The 24,279-nt window shown below is 43.0% G+C and overlaps 2 protein-coding genes and 1 long non-coding RNA gene across 5 annotated transcripts; 1 reads left to right on the forward strand and 2 right to left on the reverse strand.

The window, feature by feature from the left end:
• The first annotated feature begins 3,141 nt into the window (after positions 1-3,141).
• On the forward strand, positions 3,142-11,724 carry GTF3A (general transcription factor IIIA). Its single transcript, XM_053385937.1, has 9 exons — positions 3,142-3,342; positions 4,376-4,476; positions 5,855-5,951; positions 6,458-6,546; positions 7,047-7,120; positions 8,121-8,204; positions 9,426-9,655; positions 9,748-9,807; positions 11,407-11,724. The coding sequence occupies exons 1-9, from the start codon at positions 3,157-3,159 to the stop codon at positions 11,563-11,565; spliced, it is 1,080 nt and encodes a 359-aa protein (XP_053241912.1). The 5' UTR covers positions 3,142-3,156; the 3' UTR covers positions 11,566-11,724.
• On the reverse strand, positions 11,672-16,890 carry MTIF3 (mitochondrial translational initiation factor 3). 3 transcript variants are annotated; one of them, XM_053385938.1, is made up of 4 exons: positions 16,621-16,890; positions 14,051-14,566; positions 12,892-13,046; positions 11,672-11,918 (listed from the first exon to the last, which is right to left on the reverse strand). In XM_053385938.1, exons 2-4 carry the CDS (start codon positions 14,529-14,531, stop codon positions 11,709-11,711), a joined length of 846 nt encoding a protein of 281 aa, XP_053241913.1. In that variant the 5' UTR covers positions 14,532-14,566; positions 16,621-16,890; the 3' UTR covers positions 11,672-11,708. The 3 variants fall into 3 exon arrangements, with proteins under 3 accessions (XP_053241913.1, XP_053241915.1, XP_053241914.1); XM_053385940.1 differs by lacking the exon at positions 16,621-16,890 and adding an exon at positions 16,386-16,523; XM_053385939.1 differs by lacking the exon at positions 16,621-16,890 and adding an exon at positions 15,696-16,259.
• Positions 13,669-14,020, reverse strand: LOC128412694 (uncharacterized). Its single transcript, XR_008330138.1, has 2 exons — positions 13,922-14,020; positions 13,669-13,873 (listed from the first exon to the last, which is right to left on the reverse strand). It is a non-coding gene; the product is annotated as an uncharacterized LOC128412694 (long non-coding RNA).
• Positions 16,891-24,279: the final 7,389 nt, after the last annotated feature.

Here is a 24,279-nt window from a genome sequence, read left to right on the forward strand (position 1 = left end):
CACAGAATTGCCATAGAGTTGCCTCTTAGCTGTAACACTGGGAAGCCCAATCTGTTTTAGAGCTGCTCTGTATCAGCCTGACAAACCTGAACTGTTAAATCCATTCGAAACCTCTACAGTGGTACCTCGGGTTAAGTACAGTGGTGCCTCCAAAGACGAACGCCTCGCAAGACGAAAAACTCGCAAGACGAAAGAGTTTTCCGTTTTGGAGGTGCTTCGCAAAACGAATTTCCCTATGGGCTTGCTTCGCAAGAAGAAAGCCCATAGGGAAATCTCCGCCGGCCTTCAGAAGAGGTCCTGGACCTCTTCTGAAGGCCGGCGGGGGGCAAAAGTCTTTGCTCCCCCCGCAAGCCTTCCCGGGACAGCGGAGACTTCTCCGCTGTCCCGGGGCGATCTGAAAATGCTGGCGGGCGGCAGCCTTCAGAAGAAATCGGGGGACAGACTGTCCCCGGACCTGGTCTGAAGGCGGTTTCCATAGGAACGCATTGATTGATTTTCAATGCATTCCTATGGGAAACCGTGCTTCGCAAGACGAAAAACTCGCAAGAAGAAAAAACTTGCGGAACGAATTAATTTCGTCTTGCGAGGCACCACTGTACTTAATTCATTCCGGAGGTCCGTTCTTAACCTGAAACTGTCCTTAACCTGAAGCACCACTTTAGCTAATGGGGCCTCCTGCTGCTGCCGTGCTGCTGCAGCACGATTTCTGTTCTCATCCTGAAGCAAAGTTCTTAACCTGAAGCACTATTTCTGGGTTAGTGGAGTCTGTAACCTGAAGCGTATGTAACCTGAAGCATATGTAACCTGAGTTACCACTGTATTCCCTTCCTCAGTGACTGTAATGGGGAATCTAAAAATAGCTGTAACTTTTGCCAAAGTTCCCTGAAAAAATAATTCACTATGATTAAAACTTAGATCTGCTCAACAAAAGATCCCACCCACTTCCCTTCAACATTTCCCCACTCAGCTTGGTGTCATTTTTCAAAAAAGCAAAGTGGCAGAAAAGATTGAGTATTAAACTTTGTAGAAAACTGAAGCAACACAGCTGCTAAAAAAAATTAGGCACCACGTGATCAACCATGTTAACGGGAGGGGGCATCGACATCTTCATTTGTTTCATAATTCAGTGTGCACATAGAGTTACCGTATTTTTCGCCCTATAGGAGGCACTTTTCCCCTCCAAAAATGAAGAGGAAATGTGTGTGCGTCCTATGGGGCGAATACAGGCATCAGAAAGCTCTGCGCAGCCCTAGGGAGCCCCTGCGAAGCCGCGCCGGGCTCCCGAAGGTTGCGCAGAGCTGCCTGCGCTCCCGGGCTCGGCGCAGCTCTGCGCAACCCCCCGGAGCCCGGCTTCCCCCGCCCCCAGCCACGCAAGCTCCCAGAGCGATGCCGAAGCTACACTCAGCTTCGGCATCGCTCTGGGACCCGTTCTGGGGGCTGGGGGAAGCTCGGGCTTCCCCCACCCCAGCCCCACGCCTGGGTGGGTGGGGGAAATAATTTCCCCCCCTTTATTCCCCCCCAAACATCTAGGTGCGTCCTATGGGCCAGTGCATCCTATAGGGCGAAAAATACGGTAGTTACCAACCTTCAGCATAGTAAGACTCAAATGGCATACGCCTTGGAGCATGACTGGAGAGTTTATGGGCTGTATTATGACCTGCAAGGGTGGCTACTCTATTGCCCTCCATATTTGCTATATGCAGTTGCTTGACCATTTGCCATGTTGTCTATCTGAGGCTAGCAAGAGTTGGGAGTCCCCTGTAAAGACACTCCTTCCTTTCTGGCTCATTTACTCTATGCTGAGAACTGTTAAAAGAAAATGAACTGTTAAAAGGAAAATCCTGCTCCTTTTCCCTTATGGGGTATCCAAGAGCCCATATAGTGTTCTTAAGTGGGTTCCCTATTAGTAGGAGAAAATAGCAGAGGCCAACAAGAGTATTCTGAGAAGCAAAGCGGCTAGTAAGCCTTATCTTTATTAACTGTTGCAACAGGGTCCCCACTCACCACACGCAGGAGAGAACCCAGAACAATGGTGCGCAAGCCCCTATATAGGCTTTTGAAACTGCTCACCCTGTTGCTCAAGACCACCCCCAAAACCATACATACATCACAGAAGGAGGCGGTCTACATCAGACTCCTGTCTGCCAGGATACCCAATAATGCTCACTGATTGCTTTACCTGGGCATTCTTTTGTGATGGTAAATACTTTTAGTTCCTGAATCCAGGTCACAGGCTCACTCTATTCATACACAAATACGACCTTAAGACAGGATTTGTAAGCAAAAAGACAAAAGGGAAGGCTTTCCCCATTTCCTCCCTCCTTGCAGAGAAATACATTGAGGTCAATTTGGGAGTCAAAATGGTTTCAGGATTGCTCTCCTGTACTATTTCAGACATGTGGTTTATATACTTATGTATGTGTTTGCCTTGTGTTTATGAACGTTTATTTTATATTTAGGACCTTAAAATTATTATAACAGAACCTTTTAAAATTCTAGCCGACTATTAAAATAAATTTGGATTTCAGAACAAGTGCTCCAGTTTACTCCTCCCTCCCATCCCCTTTTCCTTTTGTGTCATGTCCTTTATGCTCTCTTTGCCTTCAAATCAAAATAAAATAATTTTTTAAAAAAATTCCTTCCAGTAGCACCTTAGAGACCATAACTAAGTTAGTTATTGGTATGAGCTTTCGTGTGCGCATCTGAAGAAGTGCATGCATACGAAAACTCATGCCAATAACTAACTTAGTTGGTCTCTAAGGTGCTACTGGAAGGAATTTTTTAAAAAATTATTTTATTTTGATTTGTTTCGACTACGGCAGACCAACACGGCTACCTACCTGTAACTTTGCCTTCAAATGCAATGCACATTTATTAGATATGTATATACATTTCATAAATGCGCAATACAAGATTTTTGGGAAATAACCCGAGATGTGTGCTTTTTATTCGACAGACTCCGCTCACCCAGAGGGCGAACGCATTGCGCAATCGCGGATGCCGCCGTCTCTTCTCAGGCAAACTCCGGCGCGCTCTCTTTCTCCGCCTTGCTCCGCCCCGTGGCAAGACGGTGGGCGGGAAGGGACAAATTAAGGATGGCGAGGCTTGGAGGGGCGGGGCTGCAGCGCTACCACGTGGTGCACCGCCGCTCCAAGCATGGCCGGAGAGGAGTCTGCCGTCGAAGATGCTGCCGCCTCCGATAGGCGCAAGCTCAGCGCTTCTCGCCACCGCCCGCCTCCGGCACTCCTGAGGAAAGCCTTCATTTGCTCCTTCCCGGACTGCGACGCCATTTACAACAGGGCCTGGAAGCTTGACGCGCACCTGTGCCGGCACACGGGAGAGGTCAGTTGGGCGGGACTAAGGGGGGGTACAGAGGAGCGGCCATTGGGCGACAGTGTGTCCGCAAGAGACCAACCGAGGGGCCAGGTGTGCTGACGGGCAGCGAGAGGGAATCGAGCCTTGGGGCGCGCGAGCGCGAACGCGGCGTCTGCTATTGGAGCGCGGCCTCCCTCGCATAGCCAATCGAGGGGAAGCGGGCCGTCATTGGCCGGTCGGGGGTGACGCACATGTTCGGGGCGGGGCTCTCTAGAGATGACGCGTTTCCGGATAGAGCAGGAGGTTTTTTTTTGAGTGGCTGTCAAAACCTGCAGTGGTGTGTACGGCGCTCACGTGAGATTATCATTAATATACTGTGTGTGTGTGTGTGTGTGTATGTGTATACACACACACACACACACACATATATATATACACACACAGTATATTAATATATATGTATACATACATATATGTATATGTGTGTGTACATATATATATGTATGTATTTATACGTTTCCTTTTTCCCTGAAGGGGCTCAAAGAGGCTTATAGATAAAAAAACAAAATAACCACTAAAACATAGAAGACACAACCATTAAGAAAACAATTAAGTATTGATAAAAGTTAAACTATGAAAGGGGGGGGTTTACTCCTGAGTAAATGCAAATGAAAATCTCTCAAGAATATTGGCCAACCTTCTAACTACTAAAGGGGTGAAACTGGTCCTAGACAGTGACTGGGGGAGTTTCTGTAACGGGAAGCAGTAGGTCAAATACTTGTGGTGTATTGGACAAAAAGTTAACATGGTGTAATTTTTTAAAACCTTGTAAGTCAAATAGACATGCTACATTTGATCATCAGAAAATTGTCCTATGTAATTTGCATAGAGAAAATCTCTGGAAACTTCCAGTGTTTCTTTTAAAAAGAAATCCCCCATCAGCTAAATATGGTATTTGGTGTCCAAGAGCAACTGTTTTGGGAAATTGGTAGGATGTGTAAGATGATGAGTAAAGCAAATAAATTTGTGATATAAAATCAGCTGTCTTTCTCCTTATCAGCTGCCTTTTGTTTGCGATTATGAAGGCTGTGGTAAAGGCTTCACTAGACTGTACCATCTTAAGCGCCATTTTCTTACGCACACTGGAGAAAAGCAATTTGTGTAAGTATACTATGGCTGTGGGTGGGGAAGGTGCTGGAATTGTTAGAACAACAAAAATCCCAACAGATGTTAAGATCTGCAGTTTGCAGGTTTGCTGCCACAGGAATAGGATTGGGTGAAGCTGGCAGTTGTATGTTTGTGTAACTAATAAGATTAACATATTTTGTTGAGGTTTGGCTAAATGAAAAACTCCAGCCTTATGGGTGAAGGGGAGGATATGAAATGAAAAACTTTTAAAACAAGTATGGTTCTGGAACATAGGATATTGTAGTTGGGAACACCAGTTTCAGCTTTTAAGTCAGTGCTGAGCAACTTTTTCTCTTTTGACGTCTGCATTTCCCTCCAAGGCAATCTGTCAGGGGCTTCATAGAATGCTGCATTATACCGAGTCAGGCCTTTGATCCAGCCAGCTCAGTATCGTCTATAGTGACTTGCATTGGCTGTTCAGGATTTCAGGAAGGGTTCTCTGCCAGGTGTACTTGGAGATGCCAGATATGGAACCTGAGCCCTTCTGCATGCAAAGCAGATGCTCTACCACTGAGCTACAGCCTTTCCCTAGCATGCTGGCTGTGGGCAGAGCCAAAGCCAGCAGGGGCTAGAGAGTAGGACCCTATATGCATTTAAAGTAGCATCATACACCTTTGAATAACTACACTCTGCTCCCTTAATAAACTGATTCTTTGTGGGAAGCCATGGCTATTCAAGTGGTATTATAGTGCTTTAAATGTATAATGTGGATGAGGCCTAGGTTGAGCCACCCACTTTTCTTTCTCCTAATGATAATCCCCATTTTCCTCTTCCTGGCACCCATTTTTTCCCTCTCAGCCCAATGACTAGCTTGAGAGGGGAGTGGCATATGACTCTTTCCAGAGGTGGGAACAGTTTACCCACCACTGTGATATATTATGTTATTCCCCCCTTCCTCTGTGTGTGGTGTTTCTTTTTACTGAGATTATTCATAACAAACTTATTTTAACTAATATATTTATTAGAGAAAAACAATTGGGGGGGAACCCTATACTGACTAAAAAGGTGCACTGGTTTATTTTTAAGATTCATTCATAAAGAAATGTGTGGTGCATCATCTTAGGAGATATTCCTCCTTTCTCATGCAAGAAGGAATGATTCTTCTAAGATTTGAAGTGCGTGTTGCAACGTATGCCCGCAGCCCCTGAGAACCAATAAAGTATTCCCTTTTACCCTCTTAACAATTATTGTTTTATTCATTAGCCAATGTATACACCTTTAACCAGTTAATTTGGCCAGTTCAATGATTTGACAAAGGTTTCTTTAATTAGCTGACATCTGGAAAGGCCATTTGCACCTGCTTGTATTCTTTCATATTCTTTATAGAGAACATACACTTGTGTATTTGTAGGTGCAAGGTGGAGGGCTGCAACGAGAGATTTACAACAAAATCAAACTTGAACAAACACATTGGTCGCAAACATTTACAGCATTGTAAGGAATACATAGTAAGTGGCCTTCTTTATTTGCCCAAATAGGCTTCTAATAGGTATATAAATGAATAATGATAAGTAATCCTTTGCTCAGTGTTAGGAAATAATTCATTAAATGTGCTTGACTTATTAACTCTTTTACCAATGTTAGAGCTTAGCCTGTGCATCTAGGTTGTGATTAAGCAGTACAATTATCTGTATACACATGGTCAGCTTTTACCCATTGACAGATATGGCGGGGGGACATACCCTGTTTGCTTGCACGGTGCTATTTGCTTGTAGCTAGCAGTGGGAGCCCAGTCCGTGCTGAGGACTCTAACCAAAGCTTTGCTGCATGCTGTGTGCAGGTAAGATACTAGTGTGTATTACTGGATCAAGTGATTACATTAAACCCCCAAAATCCTGGGTCCTTTCCTCAGCTTTGCCATGGTGAGCTTTATGGCATGATGTAAAATTGAGCATATGCTAGTACTTTACGTTAGCCTCCCTCTAACAGTAACTGTATTGATTTTTCCAAACAGTGTGACTTTGAAGGATGTGGGAAATCCTTTAAAAAACACCAGCAGTTGAAAATTCATCAGTCTGAGCACACTGGTGAACCGCCGTTCAAGTAGGTGAATATTCCTGTTTTTTAATGAAAATAAGTAGGGAGGTTTTCAGGGTGCTTGTAGGCAGGAATTTTAAATGGTTGCCCTGAGGAAGATGATGCTTTTATTTAACAGAGCCTGAAGACCAAAATTAAAGGCTAAAATTAAAAGCTCTGGGAGAATAAAAAGGTATTCACTGGGCACAAAATAGGATGCCATCTCCAACAAGGCCCTCTCCTTACGCAGCTCTGTTAAGCATCATATATGCTGGTACTGTGAAAATAAAACAAAAACCGTCATGATCAGTTAGCTGCCATTCAGGACTTGAAAGTGGAAGATGTAACCTAAAAATGTGACACATTGCGCTTCCAACTTGAGAACTCTTCTTCCTTGGAGCATCATGTTAATTTGGGGTGGGTGAGGGATGGAAGTAAAGGAAAAGTCCACCTTCACTTACACTGTTTATGAACTGGGATTTTTATTTCTTGTTTTGAGTGTTGTGTGTTTTGTTTTTGTCATGTAGATGCAGCCATGAAGGATGCGAAATGCGCTTTTCCATGCGTGCCCATTTGAAGCGTCATGAGAAGATTCACGAAGGTAAATTATTCCTCTTGCTTCGGCTGTGTAAAACCCAGCGCTGTTGTTGCTTTAATGGGTTGCCTTCAAATGTAAGGCTCAAAACTGGAAGTTATGGAAGCAGGTCGGCTGGTTTTAAATCAGATTGACATCCGTCACAGTGCATTTCATGTGTGTCATTTCAATAGCAAATGATATGTAGGGCAGGAGTGTGCAAAAAGTCTTTTTTGAGCCTACATTAGGGCTGACTTTGGGGATGATGCTCCTCTTAAAGGTGGTTTGTTAAAAGCCTCTTCCCCATTGATGCCATGCTGGGTTAACATTTCATTGAGGAATACTATACAAGTCACTGTTAAGAGCAGTGTTACTGTACCAGAAACTCAGCTTCAAATTGAGGTAGTTTGTTTACTCTCTCCTTGGACAGCAGAGCGTGGTAAGAGATGCCCTATAGGAGGGGAAAGAGAACTTGTGGCCTTCCAGCTGTGGACGACAGCTCTAACCATCCTATTAAGGACTGCCTTACTCCTTATGTTCGGTCTCGACCACTGAGATCTTCTGATAGGGCACTTTTCATTGGTCCCACATACCTCTGAGGTTCAGCTGGCTTTTACCACGGGCTGAGGCTGTAGTGTGGCTGGCCTTGTCCTGTGGAACTCCTTGCTAGTAGAGGTTCAGCAGGAGTCGTCATTCCTGCTGGTTTTAGATGATATCCTAAAGACTGAGTTATTCAGACAGGCCTTTCAAACTTGAGGTGCTTTGCCAAAAACCTTTTATTGTTGTGTTTGAAATGGTTAATGTTTTTACTTAATACTGTGCTTTTTATGTTGTGATATATATGCCTTGTGATATATACGAGAGTGTGGTTTGTAAATAAGACAGTCAGTATGTCTCTGCCCATTGGCTGGGGCTGATGGGAGTTGGGAAGCTGCAAGCTCCCCATCCATGCCCTACAGCATGTGGCTTTGCATTTATTTACTTTTATATATATATAAAAGGCTGTTTAAACTGTTTTTCATAATAGGCTATGCATGCAAAAAGGATGGCTGTTCATATGTTGGGAAAACCTGGTCAGAGCTTCTGAAACATATGAGACAAAGTCATGTCGGTAAGTACTATCAGAACTTTTACACATTGATTCAGCTTGAACGATTTCTAACGTTGGAAGCCCATTATGTACTCTTTTTTTTTCAAAAATAGCAATAATTTCTTCTACTAATAATCCTTTCTTGACTTTGTTTGCTTTATAGCAATACAATATGCTGTGCATGCAACTAGTTTCAGATGTGCATTTGTAAGCATGGCTATAATTGTATATCTGTACACAAACAGCAATTGCACAACTCTCTTCAGTGGGTTAAAAGCCTGTCATGTATACTCTTGACAGTCATCATAATAACCCTAAGGCAGGTCAATATTATTCCTTTTCACAGATGGGGGATTTAAGACTTGGGGGATTGTAGCTTGTTCAAAGCCACCAAGTGTGTTCATTGCAATGATAAGATTTGAACCAGGAACTACTTGGTCCACAGTTCTGGACTTTTGGCTACTCTGCTACAGTATCTCATATGTAGGGTGCAAGGAGTATGTGTGTACAGCTGATGGATGCGAGTAGAAAGTAGAAAGCAGTTGAACAGGGATGGGGAACCTTTTCCTTACAGGTCAGACCTGTCAGGTGGCCCAATTCAGCCTGCACAGTTGTTTTTTGCCAGCTACACCCACCTGCCAGTTACCTGACATGTGACAGACATGGGGAATCGTTGACCTACCGGATGTTGCTGAAATACAACTCCCATCATCTTTGGCCATGCTTGCTGGGGTTGATGTGAGTTGTAGTTTGGCAGCTTCAGCAGAGGGCAAAGATCATTCCAACCTGTCATACAGTGTCAGCTGCACCTGCCCTTTTGTGGGGAGGCTTGCATTTGGTGTCATTTAAATTCAGCAATGAGTGCAAGCCTTGCTGCTTTCCAGTGGAATTGGGTTCAGCTTAGGTCATGTATCAGGTGATTGATGGGGAGATGTTGGGTAGAGACCCAACAAACATAGCCTGCAGAAGTTTGACCACTTTTCCATCTGGCCTGCTAGACGGAACTGGTTCCCCATGCCTGCTGTAGCAGAAGGCTGTGAGTGCTTGCTGGATTTTACCGGTGCAGGTGATATTATATTATATTCTGCTGCTGAAAATGGTACGCACGTAAATTGTTCCTCGCCTTTGAAAAAGGTGTCATTGTTTAAATCCTGTTTAGAAATTCTTTTATTTCAGGTTTTACATTGGGTTCTTCCTCCCCCCACACTCCCGCACCCATTTCATTTTCTCTTTCATCTCCAGAACCGATAACCTGCAGCGTGTGTGGCAAAATATTCCGCCGCAAAGATTACCTCAAGTGCCACCAGAAGATCCACGCTGCTGAGAGAGAGGTGCTTAAATGCCCAAGGGAGGGCTGTGGCAGAACGTACACAACCCTGTTCAATCTTCAAAGCCACATTGCCTCATTTCATGAGGCAAGAAGATCGTTCACTTGCGACCACCCTGGCTGTGGGAGAGTCTTTGCCATGAAAGTAGGCGTTCTCAAGTTAACTTTAATGTGCACATTTTTCTTCCTCCTCTCTTGGTCGCCTATGTATAAACTTTTAATTTTTGTTCTTTGCAGCAAAGTCTTGTAAGGCATGGTGTTGTACATGACCCTGACAAGAGAAAGTTGAATTCAAAAGTAAGTCAGAGGTTTCAGTTTGCTCTCCCCATGCAGTTTTAGGAGTGTGAACTCGCTTTGAATTGCAGGGCCTGAGTGGAGGATGTGACAGGTTTATTGTTGAATGGGGTAATCTGAACACGGGGGTCTACATCAGTGTTTACCAAACCTGGGTCTTTGGACTGTAGTTTTTGGACTACAATTCCCATCATCCTTGACCACTGGTCCTGTAAGCTAGGGATATTGGGAGTTGTAGTCCAAAAGGGGGGGAGCGGGTGACCCAAGTTTGGGAAACTCTGGTCTACATGATGGAAGTAGTTTCTTGAACTTTGCTATTAGCCATTTCTTTGTGTGCTGCTAATAGCTTGTTGTTGTTTCGTCGTGTCCGACTCTTTGTGACCCCATGGACCAGAGCATGCCAGGCACTTCTGTCTTCCACTGCCTCCCGCAGTTTGGTCAAACTCATGCTGGTAGCTTCAAGAACACTGTCCAACAACCTCGCCCTCTGTTGTCCCCTTCTTCTTGTGCCCTCCATCTTTCCCAACATCAGGGTCTTTTCCAGGGAGTCTTCTCTTCTCATGAGGTGGCCAAAGTATTGGAGCCTCAGCTTCACGATCTGTCCTTCCAGTGAGCACTCAGGGCTGATTTCCTTCAGAATGGAGAGGTTTGATCTTCTTGCAGTCCATGGGACTCTCAAGAGTCTCCTCCAGCACCAGAATTCAAAAGCATCCATTCTTCAGCGATCAGCCTTCTTTATGGTCCAGCTCTCACTTCCATACATCACTACTGGGAAAACCATAGCTTTAACTATACGAACCTTTGTTGGCAAGGTAATAGCGCATAGTGGTTGGCAAATGGGAGCTGATGATTAGGTGATAACTTTAAATGAAATATCCATCAGAGCTTCTTTGTGAAGGTGACCTATATGCACAGGGCGGGGGCTGTGGTGCGTATCTACATTGGCTTGAAGGACCTTGGAGGTGCAGAGTTGATCTGATGTTTTGTATTGAACCTGCTGGCTTGTAGGAGTGCCTGCTCTTTGCCACCTCCTGCTTACACCTACTTCTGCATTTAAATATCACAACAAATATCACAAAAATACTGTTAAGTTGGATCCAGAAATAAGCCAGCTATAAAAGAGGCTGACAGAAACATATTCTCCTGACCCCACCCCGTCCTGAAAAATCTCCCAAAGAGAGGGAGAAACTTACTGAAGGGAATATGGGGCAAAGGTTGAGGGGATCCCTGAAAACTGGGCAGAGGAAACTTCCATGAGTAAGATTTCCACTTGGGAAAAGGGCCTCCACCAAAATTTCAGGGATTTCCTCACCCCCAGCGCCAATCCTATTCAATAAAGTCCCCAGGAAACTTATCAGGGAAGTCAGGGGGAACTTATCTCTGGATCTGGGGCTGTTTTCTGCAAATGGAAACCAAACCCTGAAACTTCTCGCCACTTAGGAAAACAGACAAGAGCGGACAACAACACTTTACCATCATTTCCCACTGGTTAGCTGCCAAGATTGCTGACCACAAGACGTATACGTACTTTTTTTTAAAGCTTTATTGTTTGTATGTTTATCCTGCTCTGTGAACCACAAATCTATGTGTTTCCTTTCAAAGATTAAAAAGCCACGTCCTAAGCGGAGTTTGGCCTCACGTCTGAGTGGATTCATCCCACCTAAAGCATGTCGAAGAAATGTTTCCTCTGTAGATGAGACTCTGATCACACCTGAAGCGAGCGCCACGTTGCCTACTGTGGAAATGCTGTCCCTTGGCTAGAGTATCAGATGAACGTGGACAATATATTCATGCATATGAAGTTGAAATGGCTTTATGAAGTAGCCGTTACTGGCAAGTCTATGGAGTCTGTAAAGAAAACTGGAGAGACATTCAATTTTTTTTTTTATAAAAAAAATATTAAATCACTGCTTGAGGGTTTCTGATTCAGTGCTGTCCTTTCTCTTCTCCTTCTCATCTCCTTTGTTCTTTTCCGTTCTTTTGTATTCCTGGATTTCTTTGTTTGACATATGCCTCAATACACACGTGCTCCTTCCTTCTTTGACAGTGCGGGGCTCAGAGAGGTAAGTCGCTTTCCCAGGCATCGTATCCAAAATCTGACCAAAGAAGGCCAGCTGAAAAGGAAAAGATGTACTGGCATTATGAATGTATTACTTGAGCCTTAAAAAAAAAAGGGTTTAGTGAAAGGACTTGACTGAAGTGTAAAAAAATCAGACATAGGCTGTTACTGTAGGAACGTCTACAAAATTAATGTGCAACGAATGCTGTTGGTGGCGAGCAGAAATTCAATCATTTTACAGATTCTGACTTGGGTCAGTTAGAAATGCCTGATGAAGCACAGCCTCCTCCATCTTGTGTGTTAATTTAGTGCACTGTTGAGCACCTCGATTGGGGTTGGAGACTTGCCCTTCCCCTATTATGATATTCTCATTATCGTTCTGGCAAGTTCTATTGGGACAGATGCCACTTCACTCCACAGGCTTATTTTCCTCATTTGATTGACAACTGCACTGGGGAAAGATAAGTAGCACCCTGTACTGGCTCTGAGGCAGGGATCTCCAGCTCCTGACCCCAAATCTCTTTGTAGAGGTCAAAATTAGTTTACCTTCACCCTGATTTCAGCAGGTATTACTTTCATATAACTATGCTGCTAAGGATTGTAGCCAACATTAAAACGTAAGCCTGTATTCCTTATGCTGGAATGTGTGGCGTTAGACATGCTTTAAAGCAGGGATGGGAAACCTGTGGCCCCCCAGGTGCATTGTGGCTAGAGATGTAAAGGCCTTCAAATTTCTAATTGTGGACTACAACCATCATTCATGACGGCTGGCCAAGCTAGCTGGGGCGATGGCTACTGGGAGTCATAAGAACATATGCAGAGTTTCAGGTTCCCCTAAGCACTTCACTCATCAAAGTTATGGGCACGAAAGAGGGAACTGGCTGTTTGAAAGCTTTTTAAAGTATCTAAAAAACAAAAAATGCTCCAAATAGTGTTGGCAGAAACGTAAGTCATACTAAAGGTCAATTCGCAATACTGGCCAGCTTGACTGTGAGAGGCCCTCCATGAAAACTTTGGTTGTAACTTACCATATTTTTCTCTCCATCACCACCCCTCTTCTGCTGCAGTGTAACCCGGACATGGTGCTTCTTGTCAATCCACTGCTGAATCTGTTTTATCTTTGTGTCTAAATCGTGCTGCTCAATTGCTGTGGAAAAGGTTAGCTCCTTCTGCTGAATGGGACCTGTTGACACGATAAGCAAAGAGATTGTTAAGATTTGTTTTAAAGCAGCTGTGTTCCAAACTAGCTCAGATTTAATTATGTATGGGGTTTTTTTGGAGGGGGGGATCGCAGCATGAATTTCACATGGCAGAAGTATATGAAGTAGCTCCTTATTTACATAGGCCCAAATATCCTTAAGAGGGCAAGAAATGTACAGAAAATGGTTTGTCCTGCTCTCCCTGTATAAAACAAGATACACTGCTCTTCCTTGCTCCCAAGTTATTGTTGTTTTAATATGGCTAATAAACTGGCAAAGCATATGCTTTTATTCTTTTTAGAGCATGACTTTGTGTGATGTAGCTATTTGGATCTACAGTCATACCTCGGGATGAATACACTTCAGGTTAGGCAAACTTGGGTTGCACTCCGCGGCAACCCGGAAGTAACAGAGCGCGTTACTTCCGGGTTTCGCTGCACACATGCGCAGACTGGCAAAATGACGTCATGCGCAGAAGCGCCAAAACGCAACTCGCGCAGACACTCTGTCGCGTCTTGCGTTCCATTTGGTGTGCGAACGGGGCTCCGGAACGGATCCCGTTCGCATCCCGAGGTACCACTGTGTGCTCAAGTGGCAATGAAGGAGAGTCTTAAGAAGTGTGCCTTCTGCCAACAGTGCTGTAGTTATGATAAAGAACTATGTAGGGTATTAAAATCCCCAAAGCTAGTAGTGGTTCTGGGAACATCTACTTATTCTCTCCCCTCCACTTTCTGCAGTTGTGAACTAAAGCAGTATTATACGAGAACCTGCAATCTCCGTTTAAAAAATGGTGCTATCCCTGTATGAAATCCTGGAGCAGATGCAGATCAGCATATTTCCCACTATTTTGATAACCAACTAGGCTAATAAATATGCATTTAGAAACTGGCTCTTAAAAAAATATGCAGAGAAAAAACAAAGGACTAGAGCCTAATCCATCTTTAAAAATGCTTTTTAGAATTATGGACTGAATAAGTGCTATACAAACCATTTTTAGCGCTAGCTTTCTGCTTATCTCTAAGTCTGAGCCGCTCTTCAAGGATCTGCTGCCCGGACATTAGTCTGTACACTGGAGGGTCTGCCTTCTCTTTCAGAAGAACAAGCTTCACTGCCCTTTCATCCATGATTCGAATCACATCTGCCCTGTGGATGTTTCCCTGGTTTTCGCCATTCTCATCAATCAGCTGAATAATCCGGTGGGGGATTTTCCTCCCAACGCTTTCAATTGTATTTTTGAAACTGGGGTTTTTTTGCTTTGCTTTTAGGTTCCCCTTGGCATCTTCATGAGTACAGAATGCTCGTGTAGGGACAGGCAGAAGTCCTTTTTGAGAATCTCTCATTATCCAAGTTTCCGAGGCTGTAGTCCTTTTTACTGGTTGCACCAAGAAACTGGCGAAATACTTGGTGATGTGATTCACTTCCTTCGTTCTGGCCTGATCCAATAGTTTCTTTAGGCACAAGGCAGCCATTCTGGATACGTGGGGGTGGGGGGGTGCTCAGAAACCTAAAAACAATATTTAAAAATGAGAAAACCTTGTGAAATAAATTTCATAAACTGCTTTGAGGTTTTATTACAGCTGAGGTATATATGTCTTTTGAAATAAATAAAAGAATATATTTTTTAATGCACTGAAGTTGCTTGCTTAAATTATCAAGATATCCTTTCCTGTGTAAACACCTGTAAAATCATATTGTATACAAGTTTTAAGGTGCCCATAAATACCAACATACTCAGGCCTTTGCTGCTGCTTCATTACAATATGTTATTTTTTTAAAATTCCTGCCTGTTTTCAGATGTATTGCATTGCATTCTAATTAATGTATGACAGGATTTATTTTTAAATTGCACACCCCCTTGGAACTGCTGTGGGAGGCAATAGAATGATACCTTAATACAACACTTTATTATCGGTTGGATCCTGTAGTAACGAGAGAGAGAGTGTGCGCGCGCCTGCAGTCTGGCCTGTCACAAGGTCTAAGGGACAGTGAACCGGCCCGCTGCTTAAAAAGTTTGCTGACCCCTGCCTTAATAAATATATAACCCTTTGCATGTATTGGAGGTGCATCCCATAGAGTTCAACTGGGACATTCTTCCTGGCAAGTGTTTTACAGCCTAGGGGTGCAATCCTATTCCTACTCACCTCAGAGTAAGCCTTATTGAACTCAGTGAGGTTTCCTTCTGAGCAGACATGCCTAGGATTGCTCTGTAATTAGGTTGCATAAACATACTTGCTTAAGATTTTGGACAAATAATGTGGAATTTTTGTTTGCAAAAGCATGAACGGCGGATTTCATACATGTGTATGTGTGCATATGTATGCATGCGTGTGTAAGAATCTTGCACCCCTCATGACAATGCCAGAGCATAATGTGTTGGGAGGAAATTTTGCTCTGTAGAGACTGCAAGGGCTACAAATGCACACAACCCTTTCAGAATATCTATGTATGAAACATTTGCCTCGCAAACAAGTGGGCCCAAACCAGAGGCCTACTGAAACAAATGGACCCCAGTTAAGTCATGCCCATTCATTTTAATGAGTCTTCTCTAAGAAGGCCCTACATTGGATACAAACCAGTATTTTTATCATTTTCATTTTCTTTGCAAATTTGCACATTTCCAACTATCCACACACCTGCATTTTGTCAGATATTTTCCACTGAAGGCAGGATGGTTGCGGTCATAAATCAAAGTTTTTCATGCTGCCTATGTGTGGTGCTTTATTGACCAATATTATGCGTGCTTGTTTCTATCAAATCTGCCATGGTATTGCTTGGCAATGGAGAGTGGGAAAGAAAGAAAACAGGAGATTTATAAAGTGGAAAAATCAACTGGAGAGGATGAAAAGATGCAATTTACAGTTCCTGCTCTGGAGTCATCCAGTGAAGCAAGCTGTTTAGGGAAACACAAGAAAGGACTTCATGAAACAGTGCATCATACAATTCTTATAAAAATGCATTGCAATGTGATGTTTGCTCTGTAACTTTGCTTTAGTGGAGTGGTGGCGAACTTGCTGTGGGCCTCAGAACGTGGCTGGACTGCAAGTCCCATGGTTGGAATCCAACAACATCCATTGGGACATTAAAGAAAGACTCATTCAAATGAGCATAATATATCGCAGCAACTGGTGAATGTCAACACTCCTGCTTTCTATCAGCGCATTAGGTCCTCTGCAAATCCTCATGTATCAGGTGCTTGAAAAAGTGTGCATTTCACCCTGTGTGCACGCCAGATATTTGGGGTGGAATCTCATAAAACTGACTGGCAACTTAATGGGGTACAGCAAAAGGCTTTATATGCAGTATACACATACAACCCGCTGTACCACGCAAGGCTGCTGGAACTTGGGAGACCTGCACGTCATCCCAGATGTGGTTTCGACTTCTGGCACTGCGCTCTCTCCGAAGCGCCCTGTTCTCGCGCGTCCCCATTTGGAGCGAGGGCTCTATCCGAAGCCGCGCCTCGAGGCTCAGCCCTTCTCCGGAGCAGCAAGCGAGGGGTGATCGTTCACTCCGGCCGCGGGTTCAAAGGCCTCCTGCAGGGCGAGCCCCTCGGCTTACCTGTCAGTCCCCCGTGGGCCGTCGGCAGCTCCAGCGCCCAGGAACGGGGGACAGGAAGCCAAACAACCCGTCGGAGGGGAAGAGGAAGGGCTTGCGGAGGAAGCGGGGCGGGGAAAGGCCCAGCCGGTCTTCCGAGAGTGCCTGGCTGGCTGAGCAGGGGAAGGGAAGGGAAGGGAAGGATGAAGGGACTAGCCTCAGGCAGCAGGTGCCTCGATCCGGGCGCTGCGTCCTAGCGCGCGCCTGGGGCAGAGCGCGCCACTCGCGGGTGCTCCTTTTGCTCCCTGAAATAGCAGAGGAAATGCTACATTGGCGGCGAGGTTTCACAGCTAAGGACGGACAGGCGCTTTTCCAGTTTGCCTGGACTACAACTCCCATCACCCCAGATCATTGGCCCTGGTAGCTAGGGCTGATGGGAGTTGCAGTCCAGCAAAAGCACGTGGCAGGCCAAAGGTTCCCCCAATCCTGTTGTTATAGCATCGTGTGTACGCAGAGGGTGCCATCTAGCTATCTAACTGAACTACATCTGATCTTGGGAATCATGAGGTAGGTGCAGATGTTTTGCCCACAAGATGACTCATATAAACCTTTCTGTGCTGTGAACCGACCCGAGATCTATGGATGAAGGGCGGCACAGAAATTAAGTAAATTAATGACTAATGAATAAGGGTTTGCAGGGTTTGCATTCTTACATCATCAGTGACAGTACATTTATTGCTACGTTTGTTTCTCACCTTTCCTGCAAGGAGCTCAAAGTGGCATACATAGTTCTCTCTCCTTATTCTACACAACAACACGTTGTGTAGAATATTGTGTGCCCAAAGGTACACAATGAGCTTCACAGCTGAGGAGATTTTAACTCGTGTTAGTCCAGTTCCTAGTCCAGCATTCTAAGCGTTAAACCACACTAGCTCTCAAACAATTAAGTATATGTTTTAAGCAGGCACAGCCTGTTAGATTAGTGTAGATATCCGTGATGTACCGATTGATTTAATAAACATTCAGCTAACACTGGATTGATGAACACATGTTAGGTTTTAAACATCAGGTTACCAACCCTTTGCCCTTTAAACTTGGATTTGTCTGTTAGGTTTTTTCTTCTTCTAAAAAAAGCTTTTCCAAGCATCTTCAGGTTGAACTGGGAAAGGCTTCTGAGGTTCTGGAGAGACCCTGAGAGACTTCTAGGAGTTTTGGCAGTGTTGTGCACACACCCCAGTTACCGAATTATAAAAACCTTCTCTTGCTGCTTACTGCTTATGGGTAGGTCAAAATAACTGAAGAGTTACTTTGAAGTACACATCCAGAGTCTCTTCAAATTGGTGCATAAATCTACACCACAAATTAAAGGACAGTTCTCTTGTTATACCAACAAAAATTTTGCACATACACGCAGGAAGTCACAATGCCTACAGCTGTCTGTTTCAAGTTTTGCGCTTTTAAAAGTTAATGTGCAAATTAATCTGGACAATTGGGGCAAGGGGGGTGGGAGCTGAACAAATTAACTGTTTATTGTATCTGATCTGGTGGTTTATGCAAATAATGAAAACGTGTGCAGCAAGATGAATTAAAGCTGGGGGGGGGGCAGGGAATACATCTTTTTGGAACTGTTGAAAAACTATTCTGAAGAAGCACATTCCACCATAATGTTGCCCAAGATAGGCTTTTAAAGGAAGTTTCATTGAATGGTGATTCTAAAAACAAGCTTTGTGTGTTTTTTGGTAGCAAATGAATGAAAAATGAGAGAGAGAAAACACCACATCAAAAAAACAAAACATTGCCAATGTAACAAGTGTATTAAATGTCTAGTTAAACATGGCAACTGTATGGCGCGGGCCTTTCCGCTGTACATCTGAGACATTGTTCTGTAGCTTTTGCAAGCTGATGGGTTCAGCTGCAAAGATTCTGAAGGCTGCTTTGTTGCCAGCCTGGGACACATCCGTGACCTTATTAGAGTGGAAGTGAATGCTCTCCTTTTTTGCAACAGTAAATCTACTAATTTTACAGTCAGTTGAACAGCAATAGATTAATTTGTTTAAAGTCCGCATTCACAAAGGCAACGCGAACTTCACTGCCTTGAATACCCTAAACTACAGTGTGGATTTTCTTCTCTCTCTTTTTCTCGGAAGGGTAGACACTATTACAGCTTGCCCCTAGAATGGTCTGCGCAGTTCACTGTCACCTGCTTCTCAGCACAGGTGCTGACCTCTCCGTCTATTCTCTACCTCCTGACAGACTAACAACTAGACTGATCCTTTGTGTGGAGCAGCGAACGCTTTCCAAGCGACTGGACCAGTTTTCTTCAGCATTCCACAGGAAGCAGGAGAAAGGCAAGGTTAAGGGGGCATTCCGAGGGTCAGAACGGGTTAAATTTAGTTAACATCAGAGGTTATAGCTTTTAACAAGGAGTTTGAAGGAAACTTATTTGAAGATGCAATTTGTTTCTTCTTTGTCAATCATTTTCCTCCCCTGAATCTCTATTGATCGTGACAGCTTAACAAAGTTTTTATATGCTGGCTCCCCCCCAACTCCCCACCCGCCGACCAGCATCCTTTATGCAGGATAAAGGGGCTGGAATGCTCAGAAAGAGATGCAGGTGGAAAACGACTTTATAAAGCTTCCATGATTTTGAAATTGAGGGTTGAAAGTAGGTCCCCTGCTTGGCTAAGTCAAAATTAATTTGTAGATGTTAAGAAGACGGACACATTATTGGCAGAAGAGGGAGCTGCCGGCGGCAGGCTGTTCTATGGGCCGCATTTTAACAGCCTGGTCTTTGTGTAGGGGGGTCTCTCCACATGCATATCCCACTCTCCACGGAGAGGGAGCTCAGTGAAATCATCTATATTATGGTTACCAGATTTTTTTCAGTGAATCTGGGGAGACTTTTTTTTTTTGAAGCTGAGCAGCAATAGGGAGTTAGTAGTGGTGGGGATGGTGAGGCAAAAGACCCTGGGCCCAAGCACACATGCATATTGTATAAAGCCCTTCTTTCGCACCCTGTGAAACATAAATGCGCAGAGTTTTTAAAAAACTGGGCAACGGAGCGCCGCCTGTCCGTGACTCCCAAGCCTTCCCCGATCTCCTGCCCCCTTCGTTTTGACGGGTGGGGGAGGCTCAGGAGTCATGGGCGGGCGGGCGGCCGTTGCCCAGGAGGGGCGCAAGGAGCACAGTTTCTCTGCCAGGCAAGGTGCAAAGCCCTTCTTTTGCACCCTGTGAAACATAAATGCGCAGAGTTTTTTTTAAAAAAACTGGGCAACGCCTGAGACTCCTGAGACTCCCCCGATCTGTCAAAACAAAGAGGAGAATTTAATAAAAAATTGGGAAATGAATTTGTTTCATCGGATAAAAGCAAGAAGAGAGGGGTGGTTTTGTATATAAAAAGCAAATTAGAGGCACAGCAACTATTCAAAGACGAGGAAGGAAGGATCATAGCAGTACAAGTCAACTGGCTAGGCGAAAAATTAATAATTATTGGAGTTTACGCACCAAATGGATGCAAAGCAGATTTTTTCAAAGGATTGGAGGAAAAATTATTTGAATATTTGGATCAGAAAATAATAATAATGGGAGATCTCAACGGGGTGGTCTCAATGGAAATGGACAGACTTCGGGCCAAAGGTAAATCGAAAGAAGGGAAACTACCAAAAACCTTTTTTGATATGGCGGAAAACTGTAATTTGGTGGATATCTGGAGATTGAGACACCCGTTAGAAAAACAGTTTACTTTCTATTCAGAAGTTAATCAAGCAATGTCTCGAATTGATCAGATCTGGGTTTCTGGTGAGTTAACTACAAGAATATTAAAGATTGAGATTCAACCCAAAGTGCTATCAGACCATAATGCGGTGAAAGCCATCCTAAAAGGGAGTGAAGAAAAGTCCTTCAGGTGGAGGCTAAACGAAAACCTTCTAGATGACCAAAAAATTGTGGATAGGGCGAAGAAATGTTTGATGGACTATTTTGTAAACAATTCTAATAAAGGAACGAAAACGAGTGTGGTCTGGGACGCCAGCAAAGCCGTAATGAGAGGATTCTTCATTCAACAAAATTCAATTAAAAATAGAATGAGAGAAAAAGGGAAGAAGGAAATTTTAAAACAAATAATGGAAAACGAAAAGAAATTAACGACAAGGCCAGGTGATGAGAAAGTAAAACAGAGTATAAAAATGTTACAGACACAATTTGCAATGATAATTAATAAAGAAATGGAATGGAATATAAGAAGAATGAAGCAAAAGAATTTTGAATATGCAAACAAATCTGGAAAATGGCTTGCGTGGCAAATTAAAAAGAGGAAGGAACAAAGCATAATTAAGAAAATCAAAATAGAAGATCAAGAGATAGAGAACCCGAAGGGAATAAGGAAAGGCTTTGTGGATTTTTATAAAGACTTATATAAAAGAAAAGAGAAACTTAACATTAAAGCAATAGAAGAATATTTAAAGAAGAAAAGGGTGCAAAAAGTATCAGACAGTAATAAAATTAAATTGAATGAACCAATAGAATTGGAAGAGGTTTCAAGAGCAATAAAGGACTTAAAAAATGGGAAGGCGCCAGGGCCGGATGGATTCAGTGCAAGATACTATAAAGAAATGAAACACACTTTACTTGTACCACTGAAAGATGTAATGAACAAGATATTGGAAAAAGGAGAACTACCTGAAACTTGGAAGGAAGCATACATAACGTTAATTCCCAAACAAGACTCGGATTTAATGCAGGTTAAAAACTACAGGCCAATTTCGTTATTGAACAACGATTATAAAATGTTTGCAAACATTTTGGCAAATAGGATGAAAAAGGTTCTGAATGAAATGATACATAAGGATCAAGCGGGTTTCCTTCCCGGGAGACAAATGAAAGATAATATAAGAAATGTAATTAACATAATTGAATATTTGTCAAGCGGGAAGGATAAACAAGCGATGTTGATTTTTGTGGACGCTGAGAAGGCCTTTGATAACATTTATTGGGAATTTATGCTAAAGAATTTAGAATATATGGATGTGGGTCAATCTTTCTTAAGTGGTATAAAGGCAATATATTCAGAACAGAGAGCAAAATTAATTGTGAATAACGTTATAACAGAAGATATTGCCATAATGAAAGGTACAAGACAAGGGTGTCCGTTATCCCCGCTGTTATTCATCTCGGTCCTGGAGGTCTTCCTAAGAACTATAAGAAACAATGAAAATATAAAAGGAGTAACTGTGGGCGGCAATCAATATAAGGTAAAAGCCTTTGCCGATGACTTGGTTATAACTATTGAGGATCCTATACAGAGTGTTAAAGAAGTGATAGAAGAAATTGAATATTTTGGTCAGGTGTCAGGTTTTAAATTAAATAGGAAAAAAACCAAAATAATGGTTAAAAATTTGGATCAAGAAGTTATAGAAGAAATACAGCAGCAAACAGAAATGAATGTGGTAAAAAAAGTAAAGTATTTAGGAATCACGTTAACTCCTAGAAATATTGACTTGTTTCAAAATAATTATGTACCAGTTTGGAATAAGATTAAACGTGATTTAGACGTATGGGCAAGAATGAGATTATCGTTCTGGGGAAGAATTGCAACGATAAAAATGAGCGTGCTACCGAAAATGTTGTTTTTGTTTCAGACGATACCAATAATTAAAGGAGTGACTATATTTAAAGAATGGCAAAGAACAATGTCAAAATATATCTGGCAGGGCAAAAAGCCGAGAATTAAATTTAAGATATTAACAGATGCAAAAGAAAGAGGAGGCTTTGCCCTGCCAGACTTGAAGTTATACTATGAGGCTTCGTGTCTTTGCTGGTTGAAAGAATGGATAAAATTGGAGAATACGGAATTGTTGGATTTAGAGGGACATGACAACAGATTTGGGTGGCACGCTTATCTATGGTGTGATAAAAACAGAGTGCACAAAGGTTTTGAAAGTCATATTTTTAGAGGTACGTTAATTGAAGTATGGAATAGGTACAAAAACCTATTAGAGCCGAAAATACCAATGTGGTTATCCCCACTGGAGATAATGAGTACGAAAAAAGTCAATATGACAGGAGATTGGATTACATATGAAAATTTAATAATTAAAGAAGGTGACAAATGGAATCTGAAACCATATGAAGAGGTTAAAGAAAAGGTGTATGATTGGCTGCATTATTTTCAATTGAATGCAATGTTTAAAAAAGAGATGCGGGAGAAAGGTTATTCAGGAAAAAAATCAAGGTTTCAGCAAGAAATCTTGAATAGTGATGTAAAAGTATTGTCAAAAATGTATAAACTATTACTCGAATGGCATACAAAGGACGAGGAAGTTAAAACGGTAATGATTCAATGGGCTAAAGATTTTGGTTATAATATACAATTTGAGGACTGGATAAGGTTATGGAAAGAGGGAATGAAATTCACCGCATGTACTACGATAAAAGAAAATGTGATGAAAATGTTATATAGATGGTATATAACTCCAGTGAAACTAGGAAAGATGTTTAAAGTTAGTAATAAATGTTGGAAATGTCAAGAGAAAGAAGGAACATTTTATCACATGTGGTGGGAATGTAAGAAAGTGAAAAGCTTCTGGGAAATGATTTATAACGAGATGAAAAAAATGATGAGATATACGTTTGTAAAGAAACCAGAAGCACTGTTACTAGGCATACTAGGTAACGATGTTGAAAAGAAAGATGTGAAGCTATTTAGATATGCAGTTACAGCTGCTAGAATTTTGATGGCCCAAAAATGGAAACAGGAAGATATGCCAACGAGGGAGGAATGGAGAATGAAATTGATGGAATACGCAGAAATGGACAAATTAACATGTAAAATTCGAGACCAACGCGATCAGAGGTTCACCGAGGACTGGAACAAATTTACAGAGTATATCAAAACTGTATGTGATCAGGAAATAACGCTTGTTGGATTTCAGGAAGCTTTGTGAAGAGAATAGTAAGGAATGTTGTTTAAATGAAAAGATAAAATAAGGATTGTTAAAGTGCAACACAAATTTAAGGAATGTGAAAAGTTGTGAAAAATATGGAAATTGTCAGATAGGCTGAAGGAAGTCTATAAGATGTATAAGTTAAATTGGATGTTAAATTGTAATTGGATTGGTTATTGTAAATTTGAATAAAAATTAATTAAAAAAAAAAACAAAGGGGAGAAGGGGGCAGGAGATCTGTACCGCTGGACGTCCCCGGTTCCCCTTTGGCAGTGGGGGCGGCAGCGAGCAGCTCCTGAAGCTAGCCAGAGCCAACTGCACTACCAGGCTGGCTCCGGGCTGCTGAGGCTGCCGCTGCCACGTTTCCCAGGGACAGATTTGCAAATCGGGGGACATTCTGGGGACGGAATTTGCCCGGAGGCAGATTTGCAAATCCGGGGACTGTCCCCGGGAACCGGGGACGTCTGGTAACCCTAATCTATATGAGATTCCTGTTGGTGGTTTATTTTGTGGGGAGCTACTTAGCATAGAAGGGACGCAGGTGGCGCTGTGGGTTAAACCACAGAGCCTAGGGCTTGCCGATGAGAAGGTGGGCGGTTCAAATCCCTGGGACGGGGTGAGCTCCCGTTGCTCGGTCCCTGCTCCTGCCAACCTAGCAGTTCGAAAGCACGTCAAAGTGCAAGTAGATAAGTAGGTACCGCTCGGGCGGGAAGGTAAACGGCGTTTCCGTGTGCTGCTCTGG

This window comes from Podarcis raffonei, chromosome 4, assembly GCF_027172205.1.
Source record: "Podarcis raffonei isolate rPodRaf1 chromosome 4, rPodRaf1.pri, whole genome shotgun sequence".
Lineage (NCBI taxonomy): Eukaryota > Metazoa > Chordata > Lepidosauria > Squamata > Lacertidae > Podarcis > Podarcis raffonei.

What these genes read in the sequence shown, in the direction of transcription:
- MTIF3 (XM_053385938.1), bottom strand. Translation starts at nt 14,531, where the DNA reads ATGGCTGCCTTGTGCCTAAAGAAACTATTGGATCAGGCCAGAACGAAG. An exon ending in GAAAGCTAGCGCTAAAAATG is followed by an intron (nt 13,047 to 14,050) that starts GTTTGTATAGCA and finishes TCGTGTCAACAG; the next exon opens with GTCCCATTCAGCAGAAGGAG. An exon ending in GTGATGGAGAGAAAAATATG is followed by an intron (nt 11,919 to 12,891) that starts GTAAGTTACAAC and finishes TTTCCTTTTCAG; the next exon opens with CTGGCCTTCTTTGGTCAGAT.
- GTF3A (XM_053385937.1), top strand. Translation starts at nt 3,157, where the DNA reads ATGGCCGGAGAGGAGTCTGCCGTCGAAGATGCTGCCGCCTCCGATAGG. An exon ending in TGTGCCGGCACACGGGAGAG is followed by an intron (nt 3,343 to 4,375) that starts GTCAGTTGGGCG and finishes TCTCCTTATCAG; the next exon opens with CTGCCTTTTGTTTGCGATTA. An exon ending in ACTGGAGAAAAGCAATTTGT is followed by an intron (nt 4,477 to 5,854) that starts GTAAGTATACTA and finishes GTGTATTTGTAG; the next exon opens with GTGCAAGGTGGAGGGCTGCA.